The 26,680-nt window shown below is 37.4% G+C and overlaps 1 protein-coding gene across 2 annotated transcripts in view; it reads left to right on the top strand.

The window, feature by feature from the left end:
- Positions 1-26,585, top strand: part of LOC127454826 (anoctamin-5-like) — a 50,172-nt gene extending 23,587 nt beyond the window's left edge. Inside the window, exons 5-21 of one of the 2 annotated variants that reach the window (XM_051722281.1) lie at positions 1,518-1,605; positions 2,798-2,866; positions 4,349-4,753; positions 5,577-5,692; positions 11,063-11,197; positions 12,294-12,399; positions 12,518-12,578; positions 13,168-13,319; positions 18,004-18,078; positions 18,286-18,514; positions 18,692-18,870; positions 18,985-19,082; positions 20,179-20,309; positions 20,783-20,988; positions 21,538-21,740; positions 21,826-21,931; positions 23,470-26,585. In XM_051722281.1, coding sequence (XP_051578241.1) covers positions 1,518-1,605; positions 2,798-2,866; positions 4,349-4,753; positions 5,577-5,692; positions 11,063-11,197; positions 12,294-12,399; positions 12,518-12,578; positions 13,168-13,319; positions 18,004-18,078; positions 18,286-18,514; positions 18,692-18,870; positions 18,985-19,082; positions 20,179-20,309; positions 20,783-20,988; positions 21,538-21,740; positions 21,826-21,931; positions 23,470-23,691 — 2,581 coding nt within the window. In that variant the 3' untranslated portion in view covers positions 23,692-26,585. The remainder of the gene's footprint in view (positions 1-1,517; positions 1,606-2,797; positions 2,867-4,348; positions 4,754-5,576; positions 5,693-11,062; positions 11,198-12,293; positions 12,400-12,517; positions 12,579-13,167; positions 13,320-18,003; positions 18,079-18,285; positions 18,515-18,691; positions 18,871-18,984; positions 19,083-20,178; positions 20,310-20,782; positions 20,989-21,537; positions 21,741-21,825; positions 21,932-23,469) is intronic. The other variant, XM_051722289.1, reaches the window with a different exon arrangement.
- Positions 26,586-26,680: the final 95 nt, after the last annotated feature.

Raw genomic sequence — 26,680 nt, 5'->3', positions numbered from 1 at the left:
TAGATGGTGGTTAGGGACGAGATGTCTTCTGGGTCATATGGCACATCGAGAAGTAGGGAAAGTGGCTGACTATGACTGTCACAATGAAGCCATTGCACAATACAGTCACACAGAATACACACAGAAAAGAGATTGCATAAAATGAGATCAGAGGTGAGCCACTTTTCTATTGTCAGACCCTTCATTCTGCTCAGTGACTGAAAACACTGAAGGGTTTGGTGTTGAACCTGTTTGATCCTTTATGATGTAGCCTCTGTTTTCTACTGATGATGGTGAGGTGATGTGCAGTCAGGCTATCCACTTTATGAAGGTCATATCCCTTGAGACACCTGCTTGAGATGGTGTTCCATAAGATAAGGTAGCCATAGGTTGCCAAATCTTGTGGGAAGTACGAGTTTTCTGTAAAGACTTTCAAGACTTGTTTACAACCCTCAAGTCAAGCTATTCCCAAATCCAAAGCTGTAACATAAAAAATGAACAGTGACTTAAAAAAGTACACAAAAAACAAGATATTGTACCGTGATTTAGCTGATGTTTTTGAGTGTGATACATGGTCAGAAATTAACCTGGGCTTGGTGCAAAAATAACACCAAAAGTGACAAAAATGCACTAGATATTAAAAGTAAATAACAATCACATCAGTAATCTGTACCCATATATTTGAGTCATACATTGTATATTTATATATACTGTGTATGTATATATATATATATATATATATATATATATATATATATAATATACTGTATTTTGCATGTAAGGGATGTTGTACAGTCAGCTGGTCATTATCACAAAATAAACCCGATAGGGTTATCATAAACTGTATCATAGTCTTGTATCACCCTGAAGGGCTTTATTTTGCGATAATGACCGGCTGACTGTACATTATCCCGCTAATTATTGTACATGGCTACCTACAAAATAAATAAATAAATGAACATATTTATATGAGTTTAAATTATTTTATTAGCTTACTTGTAGAGATCACAGTGTATTACGAAAAGTATGAAAGATGACTTGCAATATGCGAATGACCGATGACTTTATCGGACCACTAGATGGTAGAGTATTCCAGGGAGCTGTGTAATAAATTGATATATTGCATACATTGAAGTATACATTACATACAGGGTTTGAAATTAAATCCCGCCAACCCGCCAAATGTGAGTAAAAATGGGCAGTGGCGGGTAACTCAGTCACTCTTACTAGCCACTCTGGCTGGTGATGTTTTCAGGGTTTTCCTGCATTGAAAATACTGTGAATGTCAGGTGACTCAGGCCGCTGCCAAAGCAAATTTAATAGTAGTTATCTTGCATTCAGCACTTTATAAGCAGTAATATACGTCTTATAACTTACACGCGCATCTGAGCAGGGCAAAGGAATCAGTGTGCTGCAGTGATAAGATCGCTAGCTCGGACAGCACAGAGTGAAACTTGCGTGCTTCAATCAGGCTTCACTCAATATTGCGGTGGCTGTTGGAGATCACAAAACTTATGTGACCCATTTGATTTCTACAGAAAAGATTCTAGGATAAAGCTCTATATGGAGGAAGTCAAACCTCTCAAACTGCTAGACAACCCCTACATTATAAACTGCATTGACAAGGTAAAGAAGAGACAAATACCTTCATCGGTTTTTAAAATACACATCATCCTTACTAAAATGTGTTTTGTTCTTTTCTACACTGCAGTAACGCTAAATGGTACCTGATATAGATTCATATTAAATCTATTAGGGCGAATCTATTACATTACTAATTTGTGGTTAAAGGTTTCTAAACATGATTAGCTGTTAGTTTTTTCTTAACAAATACTATAGTTTAATTTTTAGAAAAGACTATTAACATTAACCTAACCACAGTAATGTGGAACCGAATATGGTCTTATCTGTGACAATGGCCTTATCATTACAAATGCCACTGTTTGAAAATGGTAGAACAATAGTAAACTTTCATATAGGCATGCACAATTTAGAATGAAAGGGTTAAAACTTACGTGAATTATGGACAAATTGACAAATTTATCTTCCTGTTCTATCCTACTCCTGTTTTAACTGGCCATGTTTGCCTTCAGATATTCTAAAGGTGACTTAAGTCATTAGGCTTGTCCTGCAAATCTAACATCATTCTCGTTCAAATAAAATTTCCATACAAATGCACGCAGTTACTTTTATCAGTTTTTGTGGGGTGGCGATTTTGGCTAGTGAAAATGCTGTGTGGCTAGTGACCTTGAAACACTATGTGGAGACATATCTGTATTTGCTGTCTCAGAGCACAGTGTTGTTGAACATGTAGCTAATATGCAGTGTTTTTTTATAACAAAAAATTAAGATCAGTTCTGGAAACACTGAACGTCAAGAAAATACTCCTAACAACTCCAAAATGTGAAACAACGAATCTATTGGTAGACTGAAGAGAACTGTATAATCTAAAATAGAGACCAGTTATTTAAAATGCCTTCTAGTGTTTATCATATTTTTTTGTGGATTATTTACAGCTACTTTTGTGTTTGATGTTGATTTTATTTTATTAGTAAAAGCTATAATTGTTCAAATAATTATTTTGCTATCTGTAAAAGCTGTAATAGTATGTACTGTATGTTATAATTAATTGATTCAACTGAATTATTTGACAGAAATGGATGACACAATATGTTTTTGTATAGTTAGAAACAATGTGCCCTCATAAAGGTAAAAAATGCTCCTGAAAATCAATTCCAGGCAAAATTTTATTTAAAAGCCCCTTTTAAAAATAAAAAAAAAACAATTATATCTGGCACTGATGTGGTCTGTCTTCCAGGAGAGAAGAAAAGAATTCGAAGCCAACCTGGAGAAGGCTGGTCTTGAGCTGGAGACTGAAGATAAATTGGTGAGTTGATGAACTAAGACGCACAGGTGACCCCTTATGGTTGCACTGCTATTATGCCTCTGTTATATTCCTCTTATGTCAGATATCATGCTCAGACATTTCTCTGAATTGTAATGAAAACGAGCTGTTAATATCATATTTACTATTTTATTTGAATATTCCTTTTGTCCTTTTTTCTATTTCCCCCTTCTGTCGCGTGAGTACTGCTTACTTTGCTACAAAATAGACTGTAATAAATTTAAATAAACAAACTTAAACTAAAAATCAGGAAAAACAAAGACGAAGAAGATTAGTACTTCGTAAATGTTGTGCTAAATATAATAAACAAATCTAATTTGCATACACAACCTTCTTGGTGTGAACTTTGCTATAGAGTGATGAAGAGCTCATGTTCAAATACTCAGTGGGCATGCTTTTACTTGTTTTTAGGAAAAACAGTTTTAAGAAAATGTCCCATTTCCCTTTTTGGTTTGTAACTAGTAGCACCTAAAAATTTGTTTTTCTCTTTTTCTAGAGAAAATAGTTTTCCAAAAAATTCATGCCCACATATGTGGACAGCGAGACGAGTTGTGAAATTGTAAAAAACACTAAGCTATAGAAAGTCAGATTTTTTTCATCAAATTGTTTATTATGTTTCCAGGAGTGTTGGTTATTGGTTTATGAGGCTTTATAGACATTACAGCTGATTTCTGTAAAGCTGAATAAATAATTATTTTTCAAAGTAATGTCCAACATCATCCAAACACTGCCAACCATGTTAAAATAAAATGTAGATATTATAAAATTCTGAATCTGTGTACTGATTACCATTGTCCCATGTCTGCCAAACATGTTGAGTGGTCCGAACATCATCTGCAGCCTGAAACTTAACTTTTGGTTGAATTTTGAATTTGAATTTGAATTTTCATTTATTCTCAATGTGAAAATGTAAAGTAAATATGTAGGAAAGCATTTACAAATGTTAATGAATAGAATCATATTGCACAGAGATTAAAAAAATTTTAACATAACATAATGTATATTAAAATTAAGCTAAATGACCCACAGATGTGTTAGCTGTGTTTTAACTAACATGATTTTCTACTTTTGAGGAAATGCTGTGCCAGTGTCCACATATGTAGACATCATGTTTATCAGCGTGCAACCAAACAGATTTCAATGAAAACACTTTCCTCTGGTAAGATATTTCTTACCAGAGGCACTTTTGTTGGCACTGCATCCATAAGAGCTCTTCAAGGAAGTCGATGTCATGCTGTTATGTCACGTGACTCGGTGCGGCAGAAGTTAACCCTTTAAATGACAGTCTTGAGTCTTGTAAACAGTATTCAGTCAGTTTTTGTTCATTTAAATTATGTGTTGCATATAGCGAAGCCAAAATACAACGTCCACACATGTGGACACGAGGTCGCACGAGGTTAATCTTTTTATGCATTCAATAATAGGGTTTAACAGTTCACCACTTCAAAATATCTACCCCTGCAGGAGTCTGATGATCATAAGACATATTATCTGAAGATCCACGCTCCATGGGAAGTGTTGGCCACCTATGCTGATGTGCTAAAGATCAAAGTGCCCTTTAAAGAAAGTGACATTCCCAAAGCACGAGACGTTCCGTTGGAGTGGCTCACTCATCCTTTCCGATTACCAGAGCACATCATGAGGCCAGAGCCTGACTACTTCACTGCAACCTTCGACAAGAGCAAGGTTGACTTCTTCCTCATTGATAATAAGGAGACATTTTTCCCTCCCTCCACCCGCAACAGGATTGTGTACTACATCCTCACCCGCTGCCCTTACTACAAGGAAGTCCGCATGGAGAAAGATAAGACAGGAATTAAGCGACTGCTAAGCAACAGCACTTACACTTCAGCCTATCCGCTCCATGACGTAAGTGTGAGATGTATTCACTACTCATGCATATTTCTGTGCTTTGGCTCAACTTAGAGGTTTTTCATTGGATTCCCTGTTGAAAATGCCAAATGTTGTGTTTTGGATGCTGGTTTGCTGGTGTCTTGACCTAGCTTTTTAACTAGCTTAAAGGAATATTCTGGGATCAAAATGTATTCACCCTCATGCCATATTAGATGTGTATGACTTACTTTCTTCTGCAGAACACAAACAAAGATTTTTAGAAGAATATATCAGCTCTGTAGGTCCATACAATGCAAGTTAATGGTGGTCAAAAGCTCCAAAAATCACATAAAGGAAACATAAAAGTAATCCATAAGACTCCAGTGGTAAAATAAAAGTCCTTTTTTTACCCTAAATCTCCACTTTCACTTTATCATCTGAAAGTCACCTGTGGTGCCTGTTTTGTTTCACTTTCACATCTGAAAGTAAAAGTGAAAGTGGAGATTTAGAGTAAAAAAGGACTTAAAAATTGATCTGTTTCTCACCCACACCTATCATATTGCTTCTGAAGATGTAGATTTAACCACTGGAGTCATATAGATTACTTTTATACTGCTTTTTATGTGATTTATGAAGCTTCAAAGGTTCACATTTCACAATTTCCAAATTTTTTTATTTTATTTTTTTTCCTGGTGAACAGCATGGCTATGCTGGTCCACGAGCTAGACCAGCACTAACCAGCATTCACCAGTCTGAAACTTCATAGAAATTATTGTTGGTGTAAGCTGGTCTTTTTGGCAGATTTATAGCTCCAGTGTTGTCTAGCTGTGCTGTAATCTGGTTGCTGTTCTTTCCCCAGTGTCGGTATTGGAAGAAGGCACAGGACATGCAGTGTGAGAGTGAGCGGTTTCACCTGTATAAATACTGGGCTCGATTCCTATGCTTCTACAAGGAGCAGCCACTCAATCTGATCAAGTGAGGACACTGCAGACACATTGCTGTGCGTACATACTGTAACATGACACCTGACAAAGAGTGCAGTAAATAATTGTCTGGTTATGGTATTTTTGCTTAAAGTGTTAGTAATGTCAGGAGCAGATGTTTATAAATTATTGGTCTGCTGATTCTTTGGAATCTGTAATTAACATTTTTTATTGATTCAAAGAAAAAACACAACAGAGAAAAACACAACACATTCACACCGAATCAACATTTAACTTTTAACCCTCACTAATATCCCTCCCCAAACACCAATCCCACCCTAACACCAAAGAACACCCCTGTGGTCACATAAAATAATACACACACAAACAAACAAACCAAAAAATTAAATTAAATTAAAAATATATAAATAAATAAAATATATAATAAACATACATAATTAGATTAAACTTCTCTCTCCTCATCCCTTCCCTTAGAGTCCCCCAAAACCACCAAATACCTACCTCACGTCCTGAAAAACAAGTCCCCTAACCCCAGCCTTCTACCTGCCATCTCCTCAAAAGCTGCCACCCTCCCGCTCGGCGTTCCGTCCGACTTCCAACCCCTTAAAATAATTTGTCTGCCAATCATCACACCAGTCAGAACCCAATTTTTTATATATTTGTCCCCCAAATTTATGACTGCCCCATCGCCCAAAATATAAAGTCTGGGGCAAAGTAAAATTTGAGTGCCCAAAACGTCACACAAATAACTCTGAACCTTCAACCAAAAATCTTGGATCTTAACACACCCCCAAAAGACATGGGTTGAGTCTCCAACTTCTGATTGGCATCACCAGCAGGTGGGTGTGTCTTTAAGACCAAGCTTATATAATCTAGAGGGGGTCCAATAAAATCTATGTAAAATCTTAAATTGCATAGGGCGAACCCTTGCATCTCTAGATGCAGACTTAAAAAATTTTAGAATCCTAGTCCACACTCCTTCCTCCAATACCAAGTTAAAATCTTTCTCCCAAAATCTCTTGAGAGAAGTTAAAGCTTCATCCTCCAAACTCTGAATTAGCAGGGAGTAATACACTGATGCCTCATGACCTTTTCCAAAAGCAGTAATCACCTCTCCTAAAGTATCTGCCGCTTTGGGAGCTGTGTGCTACTCCCAAAAACAGTACAGAGCAGGTGGCGCAACTGTAAATACCTATAAAACTGAGATCTGGGAATCCCAAAATGATTAACCAAATTCTCAAAAGATCTCAACACTCCACTCTCATACAGGTCGCCGAGTGTAGTAACCCCCCTCACAATCCACTCTGACCAACAGAAAGGGGACTTATTAATATGTAATTTAGGGTTCAGCCATATGCTTGAGGCAACATTTAAATGTCCAAATTAAACACTCTGGACACTTTTGTCCAAACCACGAGCAAATGTGAGATAACGGGGTGTGACTTAACTTCTCCGGTTAGTTTAATAGAAAGGTTTTGCAATGGTGAAATAGGGGCAAGGACTTCCTGTTCAATACAACACTTCCTGTTCAATATCCTGAGAACTTAGAAAAGGAATAATAATAATAATTATGTGGAGGCATGGCATAGATCTAGTGAGGTCGGAGATGAATAATGAAATATAATCTGCGTAAAGCAGAAACTTATGTGCAAGACCTCCCACCATCACTCATGGAAAATCATTTCTCCTTTCTTATCGCGGCTGCTAATGGTTCCAGGGCAAGACAGAACAATAATGGGGAAAGAGGGCAATCCTGCCGGGTGCCCCTATCCAGAGTAAAATAATCTGAAATTAATCCATTTGTTTGTACCGCTGCTACCGGGTGTCTATAAAGTAACTTAATCCATTCAATAAAAGTATGTACAAAGTACATTTCCAAAATCTTAAAAAGATAATCCCATTCTACCATATCAAATGCCTTTTCGGCGTCAGGTGAGATGGCAGCGACAGGAGTCTGATCATTCGCCACTGACCTCATGATATTGATGAAACGCCTAATGTTATCAGAAGAGCTATGGCCCCGAATAAACCCCACCTGATCTATATGTATAAGAGATGTCATAACTTTACTTAATCGGTTAGCCAGAATTTTTGACAAATTTTTAACATTTAGCTGGATCAGGGAAATTGGACGATAACTGTTACACTCACTTGGATCTTTGTCCTTTTTAAGAGTCAGACTGATCCGGGCTTGTGTCATGGTTGGCGGAAGCTTTCCATTCATTAATGATTCCGTATAAACTTCTATCAAAAGTGGAGCCAGTTCTGTAGTATAAGATCTAAAAAAAAAAAAATTCAGCGGCAAAGCCATCTGGCCCCGGAGCTTGCCTGTAGGCAAAGCCTTAATTACCTCGTCAAGCTCCTCCAAATTTATCTCAGAATCAAGAGAATGTTTTTGCTCATTCATCAGTTTAGGGAGATCTAATGATTCCACAAAGTTTCTAATATCTTCATGAGTAGACTAAGATGTGGAACTACAGAGATCAAGATAGAATTCTTTAAAAGCATTATTAAAATCAATGGCTGAGGTAAACATTTCACCACCAGCAGATTTTACTGAGGAAATGGTAGAAAAAGACTCTCTGTGCTTTATATATCTAGCCAAAAGCCTCCCTGCTTTGTCCCCCAACTCAAATCTTTGTCTTGCCCTGAATAACTGAAACTCCATCTTCCGCGACAAAATAGTATTATATCTTTATTTCAATCGGGTCAATTCTCTGAGGCCATCAGATGACATTCGGTGCTTCAGTTCTGTCTCGGTACTTTTAATATTCTCTTCCAGCTCCACGAGTTCTCATGCTTTGGATTTTTTGATGAATGAGGCATACTGTATGATCCGGCCCCTAAGAACCTCCTTAAGTGCCTCCCAAGTCACGCCCACAGAGGATATTGAGGACCAGTTGGTCTCCATATAAACATTGATATCAGCCTTTAACATTTGTTGGAAATCAGGATTTTGCAAAAGGGTTACATTAAAGTGGCAACTATATGATTTATTTTTCTCCATATGTGGCAACACCTCTAAACTCACCAGGGCGTGATCTGAGACTAAGATGTTTCCAATTGAACAATCAACAACAGAAATGATGGACAGATGAAAAAAATCTATTCTAGAATAAATCTTATGGACTGATGAAAAAAAATGTATAGTCCCTACCAGATGGGTTCAAGAGTCTCCAAATGTCTGTAAGACTAAGATTTGTACGCATCCTGTGAAGCATCAATGTTGCACTAGGGGCTTACACACTTTTGCTTCACTATGATCAAGGACCATCAGTCCATCAAAAGATGAAAATCCTTCCAATATTATATCATGAGTAGTGCCAGCGGCTTGCAACATTCCTTCAAGATCTATAAAAAAGCCCTGATGATCAGCATTAGGTGTGTAAATATTAGCCAAAATTAACCTTTGCCCCTGAATTTCTGCTAAAACTATAATGACTCTTCCTAATTTATCTTTAATCTGTTTGAGACATTTGAATTGTAAATGTTTACTTATCAATGTAATGACTCCCCTGCTCTTACTTGAGCCTGCACTAAAGAAAACATGTCCACTCTTGAAGAAACACTATATCATATTTCTTACGCATAAGAAAAGAAATAAACTTCCTTCTTTTTATGGGGTGCCCCAACCCATTCACATTCCACCTGGAGAGAGACAATCCACTCATATTAACATTTGACATTTTGACATATTAGAAAACATAGATTGTGTGTCAAAAACAAGATTATAAAGACCAAACTCCCCATTAGTGCAACAATCAAACCCCGAACTTCCCCCCCGAACCAAACAAACAGAAAAAAGAAAAAAGTGCGCATTAACCCCACGCACGACAGCGCCAACCGCCGTCCATCCCTCTAAACTCAAACAGTCCATGTATGCCTACGAGAGTGACAACTTTGCCGTTGGATTGCTCAGATTGGATTGATTTTGTGAGACTAAATTACATAACAGAAAATACTCTGTAAAACACACTCCAGCCAGTATACAGAATAAACACAAAGAATGTGTAGATTCATTCACAGAACTGTCTCGAAGGTGTGTTCCTCCACAAAACAAGTTAAAAAAAAAACATTCAGTTTCCTCGGACAGTCAAACGACTGTTCAGTGAGAAGGCTGATTCATAAGTGCAGCAGATGACGTAATCCTTCCAGTGTCCTATAAAAATACTCCACAAAACAAACACCAGCCAGTAGGAGGCACAAGTATAAAGAACGAGCAGATTCATCCACAACTGTCCCGAAGGAGTGTTATTCTACAAAACAAACTCCAGCCGCTAGGCAGAACAACACAAAAAGAAACAAAGAAGGCGCTCAGTTTTCTTGGACAACCAAGTGTACGTAGAGACAAGCTCACTCGGGGGCCACATGAGAAACATCAAATGGCTTACTTACCCCATTGCCTCTGTGAAGGATATCGCTTGCTGTGGGCATGTGAATGTTTTATGGCCATCCTTAGTATCTATTCTCAACTTGGCCAGGAACATCAGAGCAAAAACGATCTTCTGTTGATGTAAGAGTTTCTTGCATTCCTTGAATCGATCACGTTTCTCTCTTGTCGAATTCGCAAAGTCTGGGAAAAATAAAATATTGTGATTCTTCCAAGAAAGCTTTCCTTTTCTCCTTGCCTTGCGTAACACAAGATCTTCATCGGATGATCTCAGAAATTTGGCGAATTGATCAGGGCCCGTCTCCCTCAGCGGATCTGCGAGCCGGGACTCTGTGAGCTCGTTCGATTTCCAGCTTGTGGCCTGTTATGTCAAATTTTACCATATCTCTGCCTTCCTCATGCTTAGGAATTCCAACAGTTCGGATGTTATTTTGCCTACTACGGTTCTTCAAATCTATCTTGGTCGCTAGTGGATTAGCAGCTAATTCTCTCTCCGATGACTCCAGATAATCGATCTGCCTCTCGACATCCGACAATCTTGTAACCAACTCGGAGAATTTCGTTTCCATCACAGTAATCGATCAACGTATTACAGCAAGATCCTTTAAGTCGGCAACAACTTTCATCAGCATTACAGACAGGTTGGACAGTTGACACTTGATTTCTCCTGCCGCACCATCCAAACAGAGTACCTGGTTCGCAGGCCCGTCAGAGGTTTCAGCTTGAGCATGTAAGTGTCTTTTAATATTGACTTCTTTGCCATGTTGTTTTCAAAGAACAGATATGTAGCAGGATGTGTCGAATCTCACCGGTTTATGACATAAAAATAATTAAAAACAAGCAAAGTGCACAGAGCTCACTGTTTACACGTCCGCTCCTTGCATGGCATTACGTGACTCCCTGATTCTTTGGAATTTTATGTCTTAGTATACAGACAATTGTAGTAGATGTGTTACTAGAGCAGCATATCAAACAGTTGGATTACAATTTCTGTTTGTATCTTTGTCACAGGAAGTACTATGGTGAGAAGATTGGTATCTACTTTGCCTGGCTGGGCTTTTACACAGAAATGCTGTTTTTTGCTGCAGTCATGGGGCTGATCTGCTTTGTTTACGGTGTGCTCAGTTATGATGACAACATCACAAGGTCAGTGGCTCTGATGGGTATATGGGGTCAAGATGAATGCACATCTGCACCCTTAATATAGTTGATTTATATTTCTTTAAGAGTTCACAGGAAAAGATGGAACACTATGGTCTTAATAAAGTGCCTGACATGGTCTTCTACTGTTGTAACACATCCGCCTCAAGTTTCGACGTGTTGTGCATTCTGAGATGCTATTCTGCTCACTACAGTTGTACAGAGCGGTTATCTGAGAACCAGTCTGGCCATTCTCTGTTGACTTCTCTCATCAAGAAGGCATTTCCGTCTGCAGAACTGTCACTTACCTGATGTTTTTAGTTTTTTGCACCCTTCTGAGTAAACTCTAGAGACTGTTATTCGTGAAAATCCCAGGAGATCAGCAGTTACAGAAATACTCAAACCAGCCCGTCTGGCACCAACAATCATGCCATGGTCGAAATCACTAAGATAATTTTTTTTTCCCCATTCCGATGGTTGATGTGAACATTAACTGAAGCTCCTGACCTGTATCTGCATAATTTTATGAATTGTAATGCTGCCACACAATTGGCTGATTAGATAATCGCATGAATAAGTAGGTGTACAGGTGTTCTTAATAAAGTGCTCAGTGAGTGTAGTCTGTGTTGCATGCTTAAAGGGTTAGTTCACCCAAAAATGAAAATTCTATCAACTCACTCCTCGTGTTGTTTCAAACCCGTAGGACATTCTTTCTTCTGTGGAACACATGAGATGTTTTAGCCTCGGTCACCATTTGTTTTCATTGCATTTTTTCCCCATACAACTGAAAATGAATACTGACATAAGATAACATTCAGCCTAACATTTGTTTGTGTTTTACGGAAGAAAGTCATACAGGTTTGGAACAACATAAGGATGAGTAAATGATTTTTGGGTAAACTAGTGGATTGTAAAGTGGATTTTCCATGGTGTGTTAATACTGATAGGGTATAGTCACATTGCCCACAGAGGAACTGAGATTTTGGGCATATTCAGTTCTGCATTTCATGTAATATTCCTCCTCTGTCCCTCTCCCCTCCCTTTTTCTCTGTGTGTGTGTGTGTGTGTGTGTGTGTGTGTGTGTGTGTGTATGTGTTTACAGTAAGGAGATCTGTGACCCAGAAGTTGGGGGGACAATTGTAATGTGTCCACTCTGTGATAAAAAGTGCAGCTACTGGAAGCTCAGTTCAACTTGTCTGTCCTCTTGGGTGAGGATGGAAATTCTAGATAAACTGTTAAAACACTGACAAGATAGACAACTGCAAAATGAATACTTTGCCTAGCTCTCAAATTCTCCTTTCCTCATTTGTGATCCTCTGTTCTCAGCAATCTCATCTATTTGATAATGAGGGGACTGTGTTCTTTGCCGTGTTCATGGGCATTTGGGGTGAGTGTTTACTTACAGAATTTTGTCCCAAATCTTCCTCTAGTGGTTTGCAGGAAAAATCTTTCCAACCTCAAGATCTAATGACAGATTAATAACCATGCATAAAGCATTTCAAAGTATTCATATTGACAAATAATTGGTCTCAGCATTTGATCAACATTGAATCTGTAATGAAGGAGCATAATTGTGCATTGTGAAAATGTATCATTGTCTGTAGAATCACTAGAGGGTTGTGGTGCATATTGATTATCCATTATTGAAATGAATTCATTTCACATGGGCTGAAAATTAGTCCTGCTTATGGAGAGATTTGATTAATCAGTACTGTGTGAATATCCCTACACTCGCTGAGTGGTGTACTTGTATATTAAGAAATGTTTATTTGGCTTATAATCGTTAAAAGACCTTGTTACATTAATAAAATGGCACTGATACAATAAAGCTGGTTAAATTAAAATAGAACTGTTTTAGGTGTGAATCTTGTGACTTTGAATCTGCTATTCTAAGGTCATTTATTTTCTGGGCGAAGCAAAATAGTGAGGTTGCTTGTATTTGATTGTCTTTTTCTCTCTCTTTGGATGCATTACAGTGACCCTGTTCCTGGAGTTCTGGAAGCGGCGGCAGGCCCGTCTGGAGTATGAGTGGGATCTTGTGGACTTTGAGGAAGAACAGCAGCAGCTCCAGATCAGACCAGAGTTTGAGTTGAAGTGCACAGACCGCAGACTCAACCGCATCACGCAGGTAACCACAAACACCACAAAATGGTGTTGATGTAGCCAAGTAGGACATGCTCATGGATCAACATTCTTTGTTAGTCCTGGAACAACATTCCTATAGGCCAAAACCTGTAAATGACAGGAAATGGCCAGTTGAACAGAATGTTTGTGCAAGCCCCTAGCTCTAATTCTAACACTAAACCTAACCCCAAAATCTGATTGTTTGATATGAATGTTTTTCCAAGACCAACAAGGACATTGGTCCTGAAATTGGGTAAATGATTTTAAGTCCCATACACACACACACAAACCCACATGTGGTTAACTAAACAACTTGTGCACACAGACACCCCCCGCAACAGTAAAATATATGTGACATTTGTGTTTTACATAATGGATTTAGTACACCATGAAATCAGTCCTACCATTTAGGGAGGGGAGTGTATGCTTGAAATGAATGACATAATTATAGCAAATTGCTAAACTTGCAACTGAACACGATACAAATAGCAGAGTATATCATCAGAATATGCATGTAAATGGTTAGACTATATATGCGTATCATGTGCATAGTTACAGTATGTTGCAATACTATAGGAATTCATACTTAAGTGTAATATAAATACTCTTGTTGACTGAGTTGGCATTTAGCTGCCTGAAAATATCTGCCTTAATATGCATGATCTGAGGAAATATTTACATAATTTGCCCAAACCTGTTTTTGTCATATAATTTCAAATATATTCATCATTTCAAAAGTCTTGCTTCTTTAAAGTCAGCCATCTTTATAAGTAATTGTTCCACATGTAAACAATACAGTTCACAAGTTTTCTCATTATGCCAGACATTATTTCTCTTGATCCGAATATTCCACTCTTGTTTTGACAAGTGCTAAATTATTTTAGCCTTACTGACTTTCAGGGCCAAGCTGTTTTAATTATGTGATAATATATATTTTTTTTAAAAACCACCTGAAGAATTCATCTCTTTTAAGAGCAAGGTTAACTTTGGTGTACTGTGTATTTATTGTTTTGTGGCTGCTTAAGGTAAAGTGCATTTTTTTCTGGTCACAAAATGTATCAAGATTGAAAAAATAAATGTCTTTTTATTGAATAATGATGAAGCAACATACTGTAATTTGTGTGAAAAGAAACAATAACAGAAGGTTGTTTTGATTAAAATTCATAATCTTTTTTTAAAGGTCGGCGATGGAGCCTTTTACCCACACATAATAGGCCGTTTCCCTCCTACAGTCCTGGTACTTTTCCTTTACTAACTTTCTAGATGAGAACTTTTACGAAGAAAGGAACACCTGAGAAGACTTTTCCCGTTGCATTCGCATTGCTAAAAGTTACCACCGTAGTGAGGTAATCAAGTATCAACCATTTTTCTTCTGACGTGGTTGGAACGTGAAATTCAATAGCAACAACAACAAAATCAACAACACCAAAATAAACAACACCAACGGAGGACAGCGGGATCGGAGTTACACTTTTGTTAGGGCTGTTTTACACAAGCTTTGGCTGCATCCGAAAACATAGGCAGCTTCCTAATCAGTTAATGGTTTAAACGACAGTGTTTTTGGATGAATGGAACTCTAAAGGAAACTGATCTCTGAACAGTTTAAAAAGCACCTTATTTCATCCTACCGCAGCCCTCTGAAGGCAGCATTTTCCTGTTTTTGGCTGCAGTCTGTGTCTTCAGATTACAGTTTAAACTAGGCACGAGAGCTGTGCATGTGGAGCTCCGTGCTGCTTCAGCCACAGTGAGAGATGAGACGAGCAGTCAGACTACCATGCAGCACACGCTAAACTCCGCGGACAACATGTTTAAAGCACTATAAACCTATTTATCAACACAATCTTTTACAATACATTTTTAAACATAAATTACTCTACTGAAATACACATTGACTTAAAATTTGATGCAAGTTACCACGCGGTGATAGGCAGGCAATAATTCACTCATGTACACTAGATTTCATGATGACTTAGTGTATAATAGAGTTCAATTACCCACTCTCGATAAACATCTGATTATTTATATCTGTCATCCCAGGAAAAATTAGATGTAGTAATCCAGAAATCACTTTATTTTCTGAATAAACACACTGTACAAACAGTACAAATACAATAAATCTCAAAGCCTGTCTCCTGATGAAGTTATACACACACACACACACACACATACACACACACACATGTGAAACGGGTGATCCTCTTTGTATACTTTGTTGGTTTTATTTTATTTCTGTTAAGGGAATTGTAAAAACCTCTGAGTAGCAGGTTAGCGGCTAGTTGTTTACTAGTGGTGGCTGTGGACTCCTCTCCTATCTCAATGCTTTGTGTGTCAGGTTTTTGACCGATCACAGGCTGCAGCACCTCCCACAGTCTCCCACAGTTCCTATACCTCCCCAAAGTACTTAGTCCAGAGTAGAAGCTAAAAATCCCCCCTAAAACGGTTCCGAGGAACTATAGTTCCTTGGGTGCAAAGGTGACGGAAAGTACTAGTCCCGGGGAAAGTACCTAATACGGGCTTGTAACAAAGTTCGTGATGGGGTGCAGGGAGAAGGCGGGAGATGGCGAAATCCAACACAAAAGATAATTTTATTTTTATACTTTTTATTTTTACAATCTGGTGCTCAACCATGCCCCCACCACCACATACCCCTACCACCCGACTCTACTCCTCCTCAACGGTGCTGTACTTCGCCTCTGTCTTCGAAAGCTTCCGGTTGATGTATAGCACTGGACGCTCCTCGCCCTCGACCACCTGGGACAACACGGATCCCAACCCCTGTCCGACGAATTGGTCTGTACAACAAAGGAGAGAGAAAAATCAGGAGCATGTAACAATGGCCCACCACAAAGCGCAGCTTTCACCTGCATAAAAGCCTGTTGGCATGGCTCCGACCACTGGACTGGGTCTGGGGCTCCCTTTTTAGTGAGATCGGTCAGCGGGCTGGTAACGTCTGAATAATTAGGCACAAACATTCTATAATAGCCAGCCAGCCCTGGCTGGCTATTATAGAATAGCCAGCAGTCTTATTAATTTGGGGATGCACCTGCCCATGACCCAAGTGGAACCCCAGATACCGTACCTCCACCCGTCCAATTGTGCACTTCTTGGGGTTTGCTGTGAGTCCCATCCGTCGCAGCGTCCTCAGAACCGACCTCAGTTGATGCATGTGCCGCTGCCAATCATTACTGTATATAATGACGTCATCCAGATAGGCAGCGATGTACACAGAGCACGGTCTGAGGACTCGTCCATAAGGTACTGACACATAACCGGGGCCCCAAACAAACCGAACGGAAGGGTCACGAAATGGTGTAAGACAAACGGTGTGGAGAAAGCCGTTTTCTCATAGGATATTGGTGTTAAGGGGATCTACCAATAACCCTTTGTTAAATCCAGTGTCAAATAAAAGCGAGCCGCACCCAACCGATCAAGCAGTTCGTCAATACGAGGCATTGGATATGCATAAAATTTAGACACCGCATGACCTTTCTATAATCCACACAGAACCGGACCGAGCCGTCACTCTTCGGAACCAGCACCACCAGGCTGGCCCGGTCACTGTGGGATTCTTCTGTTAGCAAAATCCAACTCGAAAGATCATTTTATTTTTAACGCTTTTCAGTATTTAACACGCACTCAATGTTTGCTTTTCAGCAGAACTCATTTCTGGTTCACCCAAACGCTGGAAGTTCAGCTCTCTCTCTCTTTACTGGCGTCTGACTCACTATTAAAACCTGTATCCACTCTCACTGCAATGACAAACAGCTGTTAGAGACAATCATTGCTAGGTGATGATCCTTACCGTTCTCATCTCCTGATCTTGCTCTCCATTTACAAGCTGGCACTCAACAATGCCCCCACCACCACAGGGCTTTAGTACCTGCAGTGGGGAATGGGCTTATTGTGTAAATATAGGGACTATAGTTACTAGGCAAAATTTTTCAACTTATTCAAAATAACCAATTCAGAAAAGGGTGCACAATTTCCTGTTAATTTTAATGACATTTCATAACATCTCAAGTATTCTATCAACAAATGAATCTCCATTGTGGTTAGATCAGTCAATGTGAGACCACTTAGAAAATTTTTCATAACAAATCTATTCGCCCCACTTAAGAAAAACAATGTGTTTTATGGGGACCTTTAGCCCCTACAACAGGGGGTCTTTTTTTACCATAAATACTATCCTTTCACTTTTTGGACAGTTATTAAAAAAACTTTTGATTTAATCTCCTTGAACAAAACATAAAATTACATAAATATTTTGTCTCAAAATAAATTTAATAGTTTCAGGGATTCTCATTTTCTACATAAATTTGCAACATTTTAAAAATGATTAAATATTACCTCAAAATCAAACTTTAGACATTGCACGCAATGATCTCATGGATCAGGAATATTTTGCAGTGTATAGTGATGAAATTACTGTTTGTTTGTTTGTTTAGTGTTTTGGGAAAAAATAAAATCAAAGGTGCCTTTTACCCCAGTGGGCCATTAGCCCTGTTCTACCCTATCATTTGAATTTACAAAAAAAATAATAATAATTGACCAACTGTGGAGACAAAATGGTAAAAACTGATCGTTACTCAAAGCATATTGTACTTGATCAAGTTTATAATTGTGGATGAACACATCTAGTTATGAAAATTGTGGTTCTTGACTTACTGACACACTCTTTATGGTTACAGGAAATGGAGCCTTATCTTCCTTTCCCCAGCAAGTGTGCTCGATTCTGCCTTTCTGGGGCAACTGTGCTGTTCTGGGTGAGTAAATAAGCTAAACTATGAATTTGCTGTTTATACACAGTAGATTCACAAGTTGTCATTCAGTAGGATATATTTTGATGCAGAAATATTTTAGGATTATTAAAATTTTGATGGTTCATTTAAACATTCAAATTAAGAAAGACAATGTTACTGGAATTCTAACTTTCTATGCCTTTTAAAGTTTTTCCCTGTCTTGTGTTTTAGACATTTCTGGTAGTGGCCTGTATAATGGGAGTAATAGCATACAGATTAGCAGTTTATGCAGCGTTTGCCAGTGTCATGAAAGACAGCCCTACCAGTAAGATCCAGCTGGTGGGCTCCCTTATCACCCCTCAGCTTGCCACCTCTGTAACCGCTTCATGCATCAACTTCGTTATTATTCTCATCCTCAACTTCCTCTATGAGTATGTGGCCATTTGGATCACTGATATGGGTGAGCAACAATCCCATCAGAAATGAGAGTCAAGATATATTTCATTGACTTTGTTTGTCACATTAAATTGATTATGCATCCAAAGCACTGGAATCTTTATATATTATCTCTTCTGTTTGTACAGCTTTATGGAAAATGTTTCTTTCTGGCTTAACTTCCTCTGTTTTTAACTCTCAGAAATCCCCAAGACCCATTTGGAGTATGAGAATAAGCTGACTATGAAGATGTTCATGTTCCAGTTCGTGAACTACTACTCTTCCTGTTTCTATGTGGCCTTTTTTAAAGGGAAGTTTGTGGGTTATCCGGGGAACTACAGTTACATGTTTGGAAAGTGGAGCACTCTGAGAAATGAAGAGGTGAGACTATTTAAAATACCAGTACTCAAGAAGACCTAATATTATTGAATTATTCACTGGAATGTGGGCATGAATAGTTATAAAGTGTGTTGATCAATGCATTTGATCGTTTAGTGTGCCCCAGGGGGTTGTCTGATTGAGCTCACCACACAGCTCCTCATCATCATGGCTGGAAAACAGATGGTTGGGAATGTCCAGGAGGCTCTGCTGCCGTAAGGAACACAATGACCTCTTTTACCTCTGAGAACAATTTTGTGTGTTTGGCCTATACTTTAAAAAGCTATATTGATCTTATCATAAATACATTTTAAAGGTCCAGCACAATTATATGTTCTTCTAAAGTGTTTATATATATATATATACAGTACTGTGCAAAAGTTTTATGCACTTGTGAAAAATGTTGCATAGTGAGGATGTCTTCAAAAATAATGTCATAAATAGTTTTCATTTATTACTTAATGTCATACAAAGTCCAGTAAACTTAAAAAATTGAAATCAGTATTCGGTGTGACCACCTTTGCCTTTAAAACAGCACCAATTCTCCTAGGTAAACCTGGACACAGTTTTTCTTGGTTGTTGGCAGACAGGATGTTCCAACAGTTCTTCTATCTATTTAGGCTGTCTCAATTGCTTCTGTCTCTTTATGTAATCTCAGACTGATACGATGTTCAGTGGGGGGCTTTGTGGGAGCCATGACATCTGTTGCAGGGCTCCCTGTTCTTCTATTAAACTTTTTTCTGTTTGCAAAAATAATGTTTGGGAGTCTAACATTTATATTTCCTATTGACACTAAAACTGAAGATATAAATAACCATCTTAAGATAAATGTTTGTGTGAAACATCTTATGTGCCTAAGACTTTTGCACAGTACTGTATATATTGCGTATGGGTTGTTGACATGATACACTTTTGGGAAGTTGACATGTCCTGTGGTGTGACATGTTATACTCCATCTAAAACTGTTTTAAACAGCATTGTGACAGTTCTTTTATAATTACTATGCATGTAGCTTGAAATATTTTTTTCTTTTAAAAATGTATTTATAACAATCAAAACCATTTGAAAAGTTGAGAAAAAAGGTGATTGAAAATAGTGAAAAACTTGAAAGTGGTGACCAGTTACAAGACTGTAGATATACAGTTTCCATTATACATGCATATACATTTTTGTATAGAGAAAAAATTATATAAATGTATAGTTTATTTTAAATTGTTTACATAGAAAAGTTTTACATTGAAAATGTTTTCTATGCACTCTCCAAATACAAAAAACACAAACACACAATGGTCCCTTGTGCCTGTGTCGCAGACTTCTCAGAAACTGGTGGGGCAGCAGAAAAGGGCGGAGTCATCCAGAAAGCACATACAGTAGATGGGAGCAGGACCACGATCTGCAGAATTTCAGCCAGTTTGGGCTCTTCTATGAGTACCTTGAGATGGGTAGGATTTACTCAAATACACATTTTAATGGATGTTGATGTATAAGAACTCCTTAAAGGGATAGTTCACCCAAAAATGAGAATTATGTTATCTTGTATTCACCCTTATGTTGTTCCAAACCTTTCATTGATTGTAAAAAAATAAATAAATAAATAAATAAAAACGAAAGAAAAAAGATGCAATTCAAGTGAATTTGTGTTCCATGGAAAAAATAAAGTCATACGGGTTTGGAACAACCTGTGGGTGAACTGTCTATTTAAGGGTACATTTAAACTTTATAAAATAATCATAGTTAAAAAGTAATAATAAAAGAATAAAAATAGTTTTTGTCATTGTGCAAGTTAAATGCTACAAATGCTACTTTTCAAAATAGACTTCATATTCATTATCGATATAACATTTCAGGAGCAAGGGGTTTCTATGAGCATCTGACGGTCCTTTAACTGAACCAGTTTCCTGTGTCTTTTTAACAGTGATTCAGTTTGGCTTCATAACACTTTTTGTGGCCTCTTTTCCACTGGCCCCTCTTCTTGCCCTCGTTAACAACATTCTGGAGGTAAGAGTTGATGCTTGGAAGTTTACCACACAGTTCCAAAGGCCAGTGGCAGCAAAAGCACGCAACATTGGCGCCTGGGAAGAGATCCTTAATGTGATTGCCATCTTGTCTGTGGTCACAAATGTAAGCACTGTAAACTGGTTTGTTATACTTCGTTTCCTTAATTCATAAAAAATTTCACTGTCTTATTTAACATTGGATGTGGCCTGTGTACACAATTTGCTCATTTTAAATATAGTTAAAGGGATGGTTCACCAAAAAATGTCATTTCTGTCATCATTTAATCACCCTCATGTTGTTCAAAACTCTTGTAACTTTTTTTTTTTGTGGAACACAACCGTTGAAGTTACTTCTGTTGAATGGTAACCTCAGTCACCATCCACTTTCATTTCATGGAGAAAAGTTGCAATGAAAATGAATGGTGACTGAGGCTAACATGCTGCCTAACATTTCCTTTTGTGTTCCACTAAAGAAAGCCAGTCATATGGATTTGGAACAAAAAGAGAGTAAGTAAAAGAGACGTTTTTTTTTTTGTGAACTATCCCATTAACTGGTAAGCAATGCCTTTCCCTTTTAACAAAAGGCCCTCACTGTTAATTGCAATCAAGCAGTTTCCACTGTGCATGTAATGCATTGTCGTTCCTTTGTTTCTCTCTATTCATTACTCCTCAGGCCTTCATTGTGGCTTTCACATCAGATATGATTCCTCGCCTGGTGTATCTGTATGCCTACCACCCTGGCAGTGAGGCCACTATGAGAGGTTACATTACCAACAGCCTGTCCATGTACAACATCTCTCAGATCCCTGAGGATAATCTCCCTGAGCCCGGAGAAAACCCCTCCTGGTTTAATAGCACTACCATCACAATGTGCTGGTATTTCATCTTTGTGTGTGTGTGTGGGATAGGGAGAATTATAGTCTATGTAGACCTCAGCAATTGTATTTTTTTTTTTTCTCAGTTATCGGGACTACAGATACCCACCTGGCCATGAAAAGCAATATTGGCACACAATGCAGTTCTGGCACATCTTGGCTGCTAAAATGGCCTTCATCATCATTATGGAAGTAAGAAATTGCATAATCCAAAGGATTAAACAAATTGAAAACAAATGTAATTTTAGAGTACCTGGAGCTAACAAAGTGAACACATAGTAATGATATAAATAATCTTTATTTTTGCATGACTGTGTCTCATGAGCTTTAACTTGTTTTAAGTAGTTCTATCTATGTTTAAACATCTTTAAGTTAAAAACCCAGCTTGATGGCTCTGATTTGAAGAAGATTGAGATAGGAGGTTGAATGTAGTGTTCAACCGATATATCGGCAAGGCGATAAATCTGCAGATTTTCTGAATTTTTTAATTAGCGACATATCGGCCAATACATTTTTGTGTTTGGCCGATTCGTTTCTCAAGAATCGCCTGCTTGCATGTAAGGGAGCCGTCTGAGACATATAAACGACCAATCACAATTTGTTTTGTTGTTATGTGCCAATGTGTTACTACAATAATAAACCGGCATACAACAATGTCTCATTTAAGTTGTCCTGCGTATCAGAGCCGTGACAGACACGCAGGAGTACATGACATTTAAAATGCTCACGTGTTTCATTCTCTCTCTATATCTCCTCAACAGTTCCCTATATCTTTTAATTGTCTTGTTTAAAGATATAAAGACAAATATCAATAAAACTTTGATCATATACCATCTGCAAATATGCAGGTATCTCATGTAAATACAGTATATATAATTCACAAACCTCACAAAACTTGAGCAAATCCAGCATTTTCTTCCTGTGAAGCGCTCATACGTCTTCCTCTGAAGCGTGCATTATAATAGCGATGATCAAAACTCTGTTCCTCTTACTCGAAAATGTTGCATAACGGTCAGTCTGTGACACTCCAAGCAGGCAATCCGGGACACTTTAAGATGTCAGGAGATTGCTGCTCTCTGGATCGGCACTAGCGTGTGAGTAAATGCGCTATAAGTAAATATCATATTCACTGTGCACTGTATGTACAGTTAGTGTGATTCAGTGTTTTGTGAGAAAATGCGATTAGCTAATGTGCACATTTCCATCTTCCTAATACTGTATATTAACAATAAAATAAATAAATATAAAATAAATAGCGGTTGCTGAAATTGGATGACAAAACAGAAAACAATAGAAACTTCTATCTACCATTTAAAATGTACAAAAAATATATACAAGCACCAAGCAGAATTTGGCACATTGTATACGACTTTAGGTGGAAAATAATTCGGTACTAACATGAAGATTTCGTGTTTGATCATGTTGCTTGAAATGTAAAGGAACAGTAAAAATTTTAGGGCAGAATATCATAATTTATGGAGGAGAGTTATAACCATAATAATGAGCACAGCAGGTCTTGAAACCTTAACATTTTTAGCACAAATATAGTGTCATTTTATAAACAAAATGAAGTGAGCTCTATACAGGAGCTATAGAAATAAATGGATAAAGAACTGTGAACATAGTTAACATTGACACACACCAGCTTAGGAGAAATGATGGAACAGTCTTCGTTTAAATTCAGTTGTAGGATGTGATTGTGATGGCTGTTGCTTTCTTTCCTTTCCCAGCACGTTGTATTTGTGGTGAAGTTTTTTGTGGCTTGGCTGATTCCAGACGTGCCGTCAGAAGTGAAGGCTCGTATAAAACGGGAACGCTATCTGGTCCAGGAATACCTGCGCAACTATGAAGTGGATAAACTCAAACTGCAGCTCAGCCAGAGTTTCAGCCTGTCCACAGAAACGACCTCACTGCTGCCCTCTAGTCCAAATAAACATCAGGTGCTTTCTTAATGTATTTAAATATCCCCGAGGACTACTGAATAAACTGTACTCTGCAATGGGATAGCATGGAGGACTCTAATCCTTTGGACCCCTTCATACATTTTATTGCAAAAAAACTCTCTGCCCTCATTCTGACAACTGCAAAACGAACTGCACTACCCTCATACAAAATTAAACTACTCTGCAACTTTTTTCTGTCTGAGCGATCAATACAGCTTCTTTTGTGTTTCTCTCAATATCTGTGCTTTACATGAATCTAGAGTGCACTTATATAATGCTCTTTCAAAAACAAAGCTGTGCTCAGTTACTAAGCATCATAATGGCGAAAGGCTTGGAGACAGACCTACATTGTCATTTCAGCAGCAAACCTTCTGGAATGCAGCCTTTAACCTTGTGCCCTTTAGTTTGTCCCGGGAGAGGTTTTGCTGTGAAGGCAGCTTGTAAATATTTAGATATGAAAATAAAAGACTTTTGAAAGCTTTTTTGGAGGCAATATAGGTTTTACGTCTGTCCAGCTGCTTGCTGCCATTATAATATTTTTGTTTAGAAATAATTTGCATGTTTTGCCCTGTATGTCTGACTGTGAAAGAGGCACTTGTATGCATGTATTTTTCCTTCTTTTAATTATTATTATTATTATTATTTTTTGTGAGGGTGTTTAAGGTTTAGCGATTATTCTTTTATACTTTTATATTATTCTGTTATACAGAAACTGAGTCAAGAGAGACATGTCTGCTTGCTCATCTAACTATACTGTACCACCATACATCAAACTGAGTCTTTGTACTGTGCCAAAGAATATCAAATAATATTGATTATTTTATCATTTTATTTTCTAACATAATGACTTATTTTTTTAAATGAGGATGCGATGAAACAATGCTGTTCCTTGTGTAAAGTTTGCCAATTACACATTTTGTTCAGTGTAAAATTAATTAATATGAGGGTTTGTAATAATATTTATTTTAGGAGGTATTTATTGCTGCAGACTAATCATATAGCTCATTTGTTATCTGGTCAGAATTCAGCAAGGAAGGCTTGAACTATTTTCACAAGATTAAAGGGATAGTTCAGCCAAAAATGTCAATTATCAATTAGTTACCCTCATTCCATCTCAGATGATTTTCTTTCTTCAGCAGAACACAAACAAAGATTTTTAGAAGAATATCTCAACTCTGTAGGTCTTTAAAATGTTGGTCCTATCTCCTTTTTTATTATAAATCTCCACTTTCACTTTCAGTCTTTCACATTTTGAAAGTGAAAGTGGAGATTTATAGTAAAAAAAGGACTTCAATATTGATCTGTTTCTCACCCACACTTATCATATCTCTTCAGAAGACATGGATTAAAATACTGGAGCCATATGGATTACTTTTATGCTGACTTTGTGATTTATGGAGCTATAAAAGCCTGGTCATCATTCACTATGCTTTGTATGAACCTACAGAGCTGAAATATTCTTCGAAAAATTCTTTGTGTTCAGCAGAAGAAAGAAAGTCATACACATCTGGGATGGCATGATGGTGAGTAAATGATGAGAATTTTCATTTTTGAGTGAACTATCCCTTTAAACTCTAAGGACTTTTTTTCTGATACAATTTCTGAAAGTAAAGCTATCATACATCACCTCAATCTGTCAAGGTTTGTACAAATTGTATATCTGTATAATTACTGAATAACTGAAAGATTAATTTAATCTAAACTCTAATATTTAATCATGACTAGGCACACTGTACTCTTAAAATATTTTACGTTTTGTTCAATTACAAATTATTATAGTGAAAGAGGCTTTCAGAGATAAATATGAGGTTAAATTGTTTTACAGCTTCCATGTTACCATAGTAATTGAGTTTTGAGGTGCAAAATGAAGATCTGGTAAGAAAACTAGAACCAAAGGAATTGGTTTATACACCAATGTAATGATTAGATAACAAAATAAAAGGAATAATGATTAATTTTTACGAGATCACTTGAGTTGGTTTAGTTGTTGTTTTACCTGCAAAAAACATAAAACTAATTCTTAGCATCACATTTTTAAACAGATGCACTAAAGAAGTCAAGAAAGCTTACTTTGCTCTGCACGTCTGTTATATCACTGACATGATGCAAAGATTCTAAACTACTCCCAACTTTTTAGATCTGTTTGTTTTGTATATGTTGAGGAACACTATTTACACTATTAAGTGTCAGCCATATACTCTGCAGGGACTCTACTGGTTTAAAACAAGAAAGCATGTTATTATGTCCTCAGAGTAGTGTAAACACTTGGGCTTGTCTATGTTTTCAACATGTTTAATTTATCACTTGAACCACATTTGTTAATGGCAAATACATGCTGTTACTTTTATATGCCATATCAGTTAATTTAACTCTTTATTTCAACATACTTCACCTATAATACATTATGTGTAATGGAAATTATACTGTCAGATTATTTATGCTGTAATTTACTAGATCTTTTATGAATAATTCAAAATACATTTTACAGAATTATTTTGAATATTGTGTGTTGATTTACTCATAAGTATAAAGTTTTATGTTAAAAACAAAAACATACATCAAATCTGTATACCCTTAAATGTTTTTCTCAGGCTAGAAAATCTTTAATGAATGTGACAGGGACATTATAAAAAATTGCAAAATATTATGCATTTAAGTTTTGGATGTTCCTATGTACAGATGGGACCATGACACCCATGCCTTTGCCTTACAACAATATGATGCTCATGTATGTGTATAGGCCTTTTTGTTGTCTGGTAGTCTTTTTTTTTTATGTTGCCTACAAATGTGTACAGTAAGAGTTGCATGAGTTGTTGTGCAAATGGAGGTTCGTTAATAATAATAAATTCTTGTTTGCATTTCAACGAGGAGAATGTGCCAAAATAAAGCATCATCACAATGAAATGTGAAACAATTGTTGGTCACCGTCTGCAGTATTGTAAATGAGCACTAGATGGCACCAGCGCTTTACTATAAATGTGGTCACGCCTACCTGTTG

The sequence above is a fragment of the Myxocyprinus asiaticus genome, chromosome 2, assembly GCF_019703515.2.
Source record: "Myxocyprinus asiaticus isolate MX2 ecotype Aquarium Trade chromosome 2, UBuf_Myxa_2, whole genome shotgun sequence".
Taxonomy (NCBI): Eukaryota; Metazoa; Chordata; class Actinopteri; order Cypriniformes; family Catostomidae; genus Myxocyprinus; species Myxocyprinus asiaticus.
This window is presented reverse-complemented; position numbering and strand designations above follow the sequence as displayed.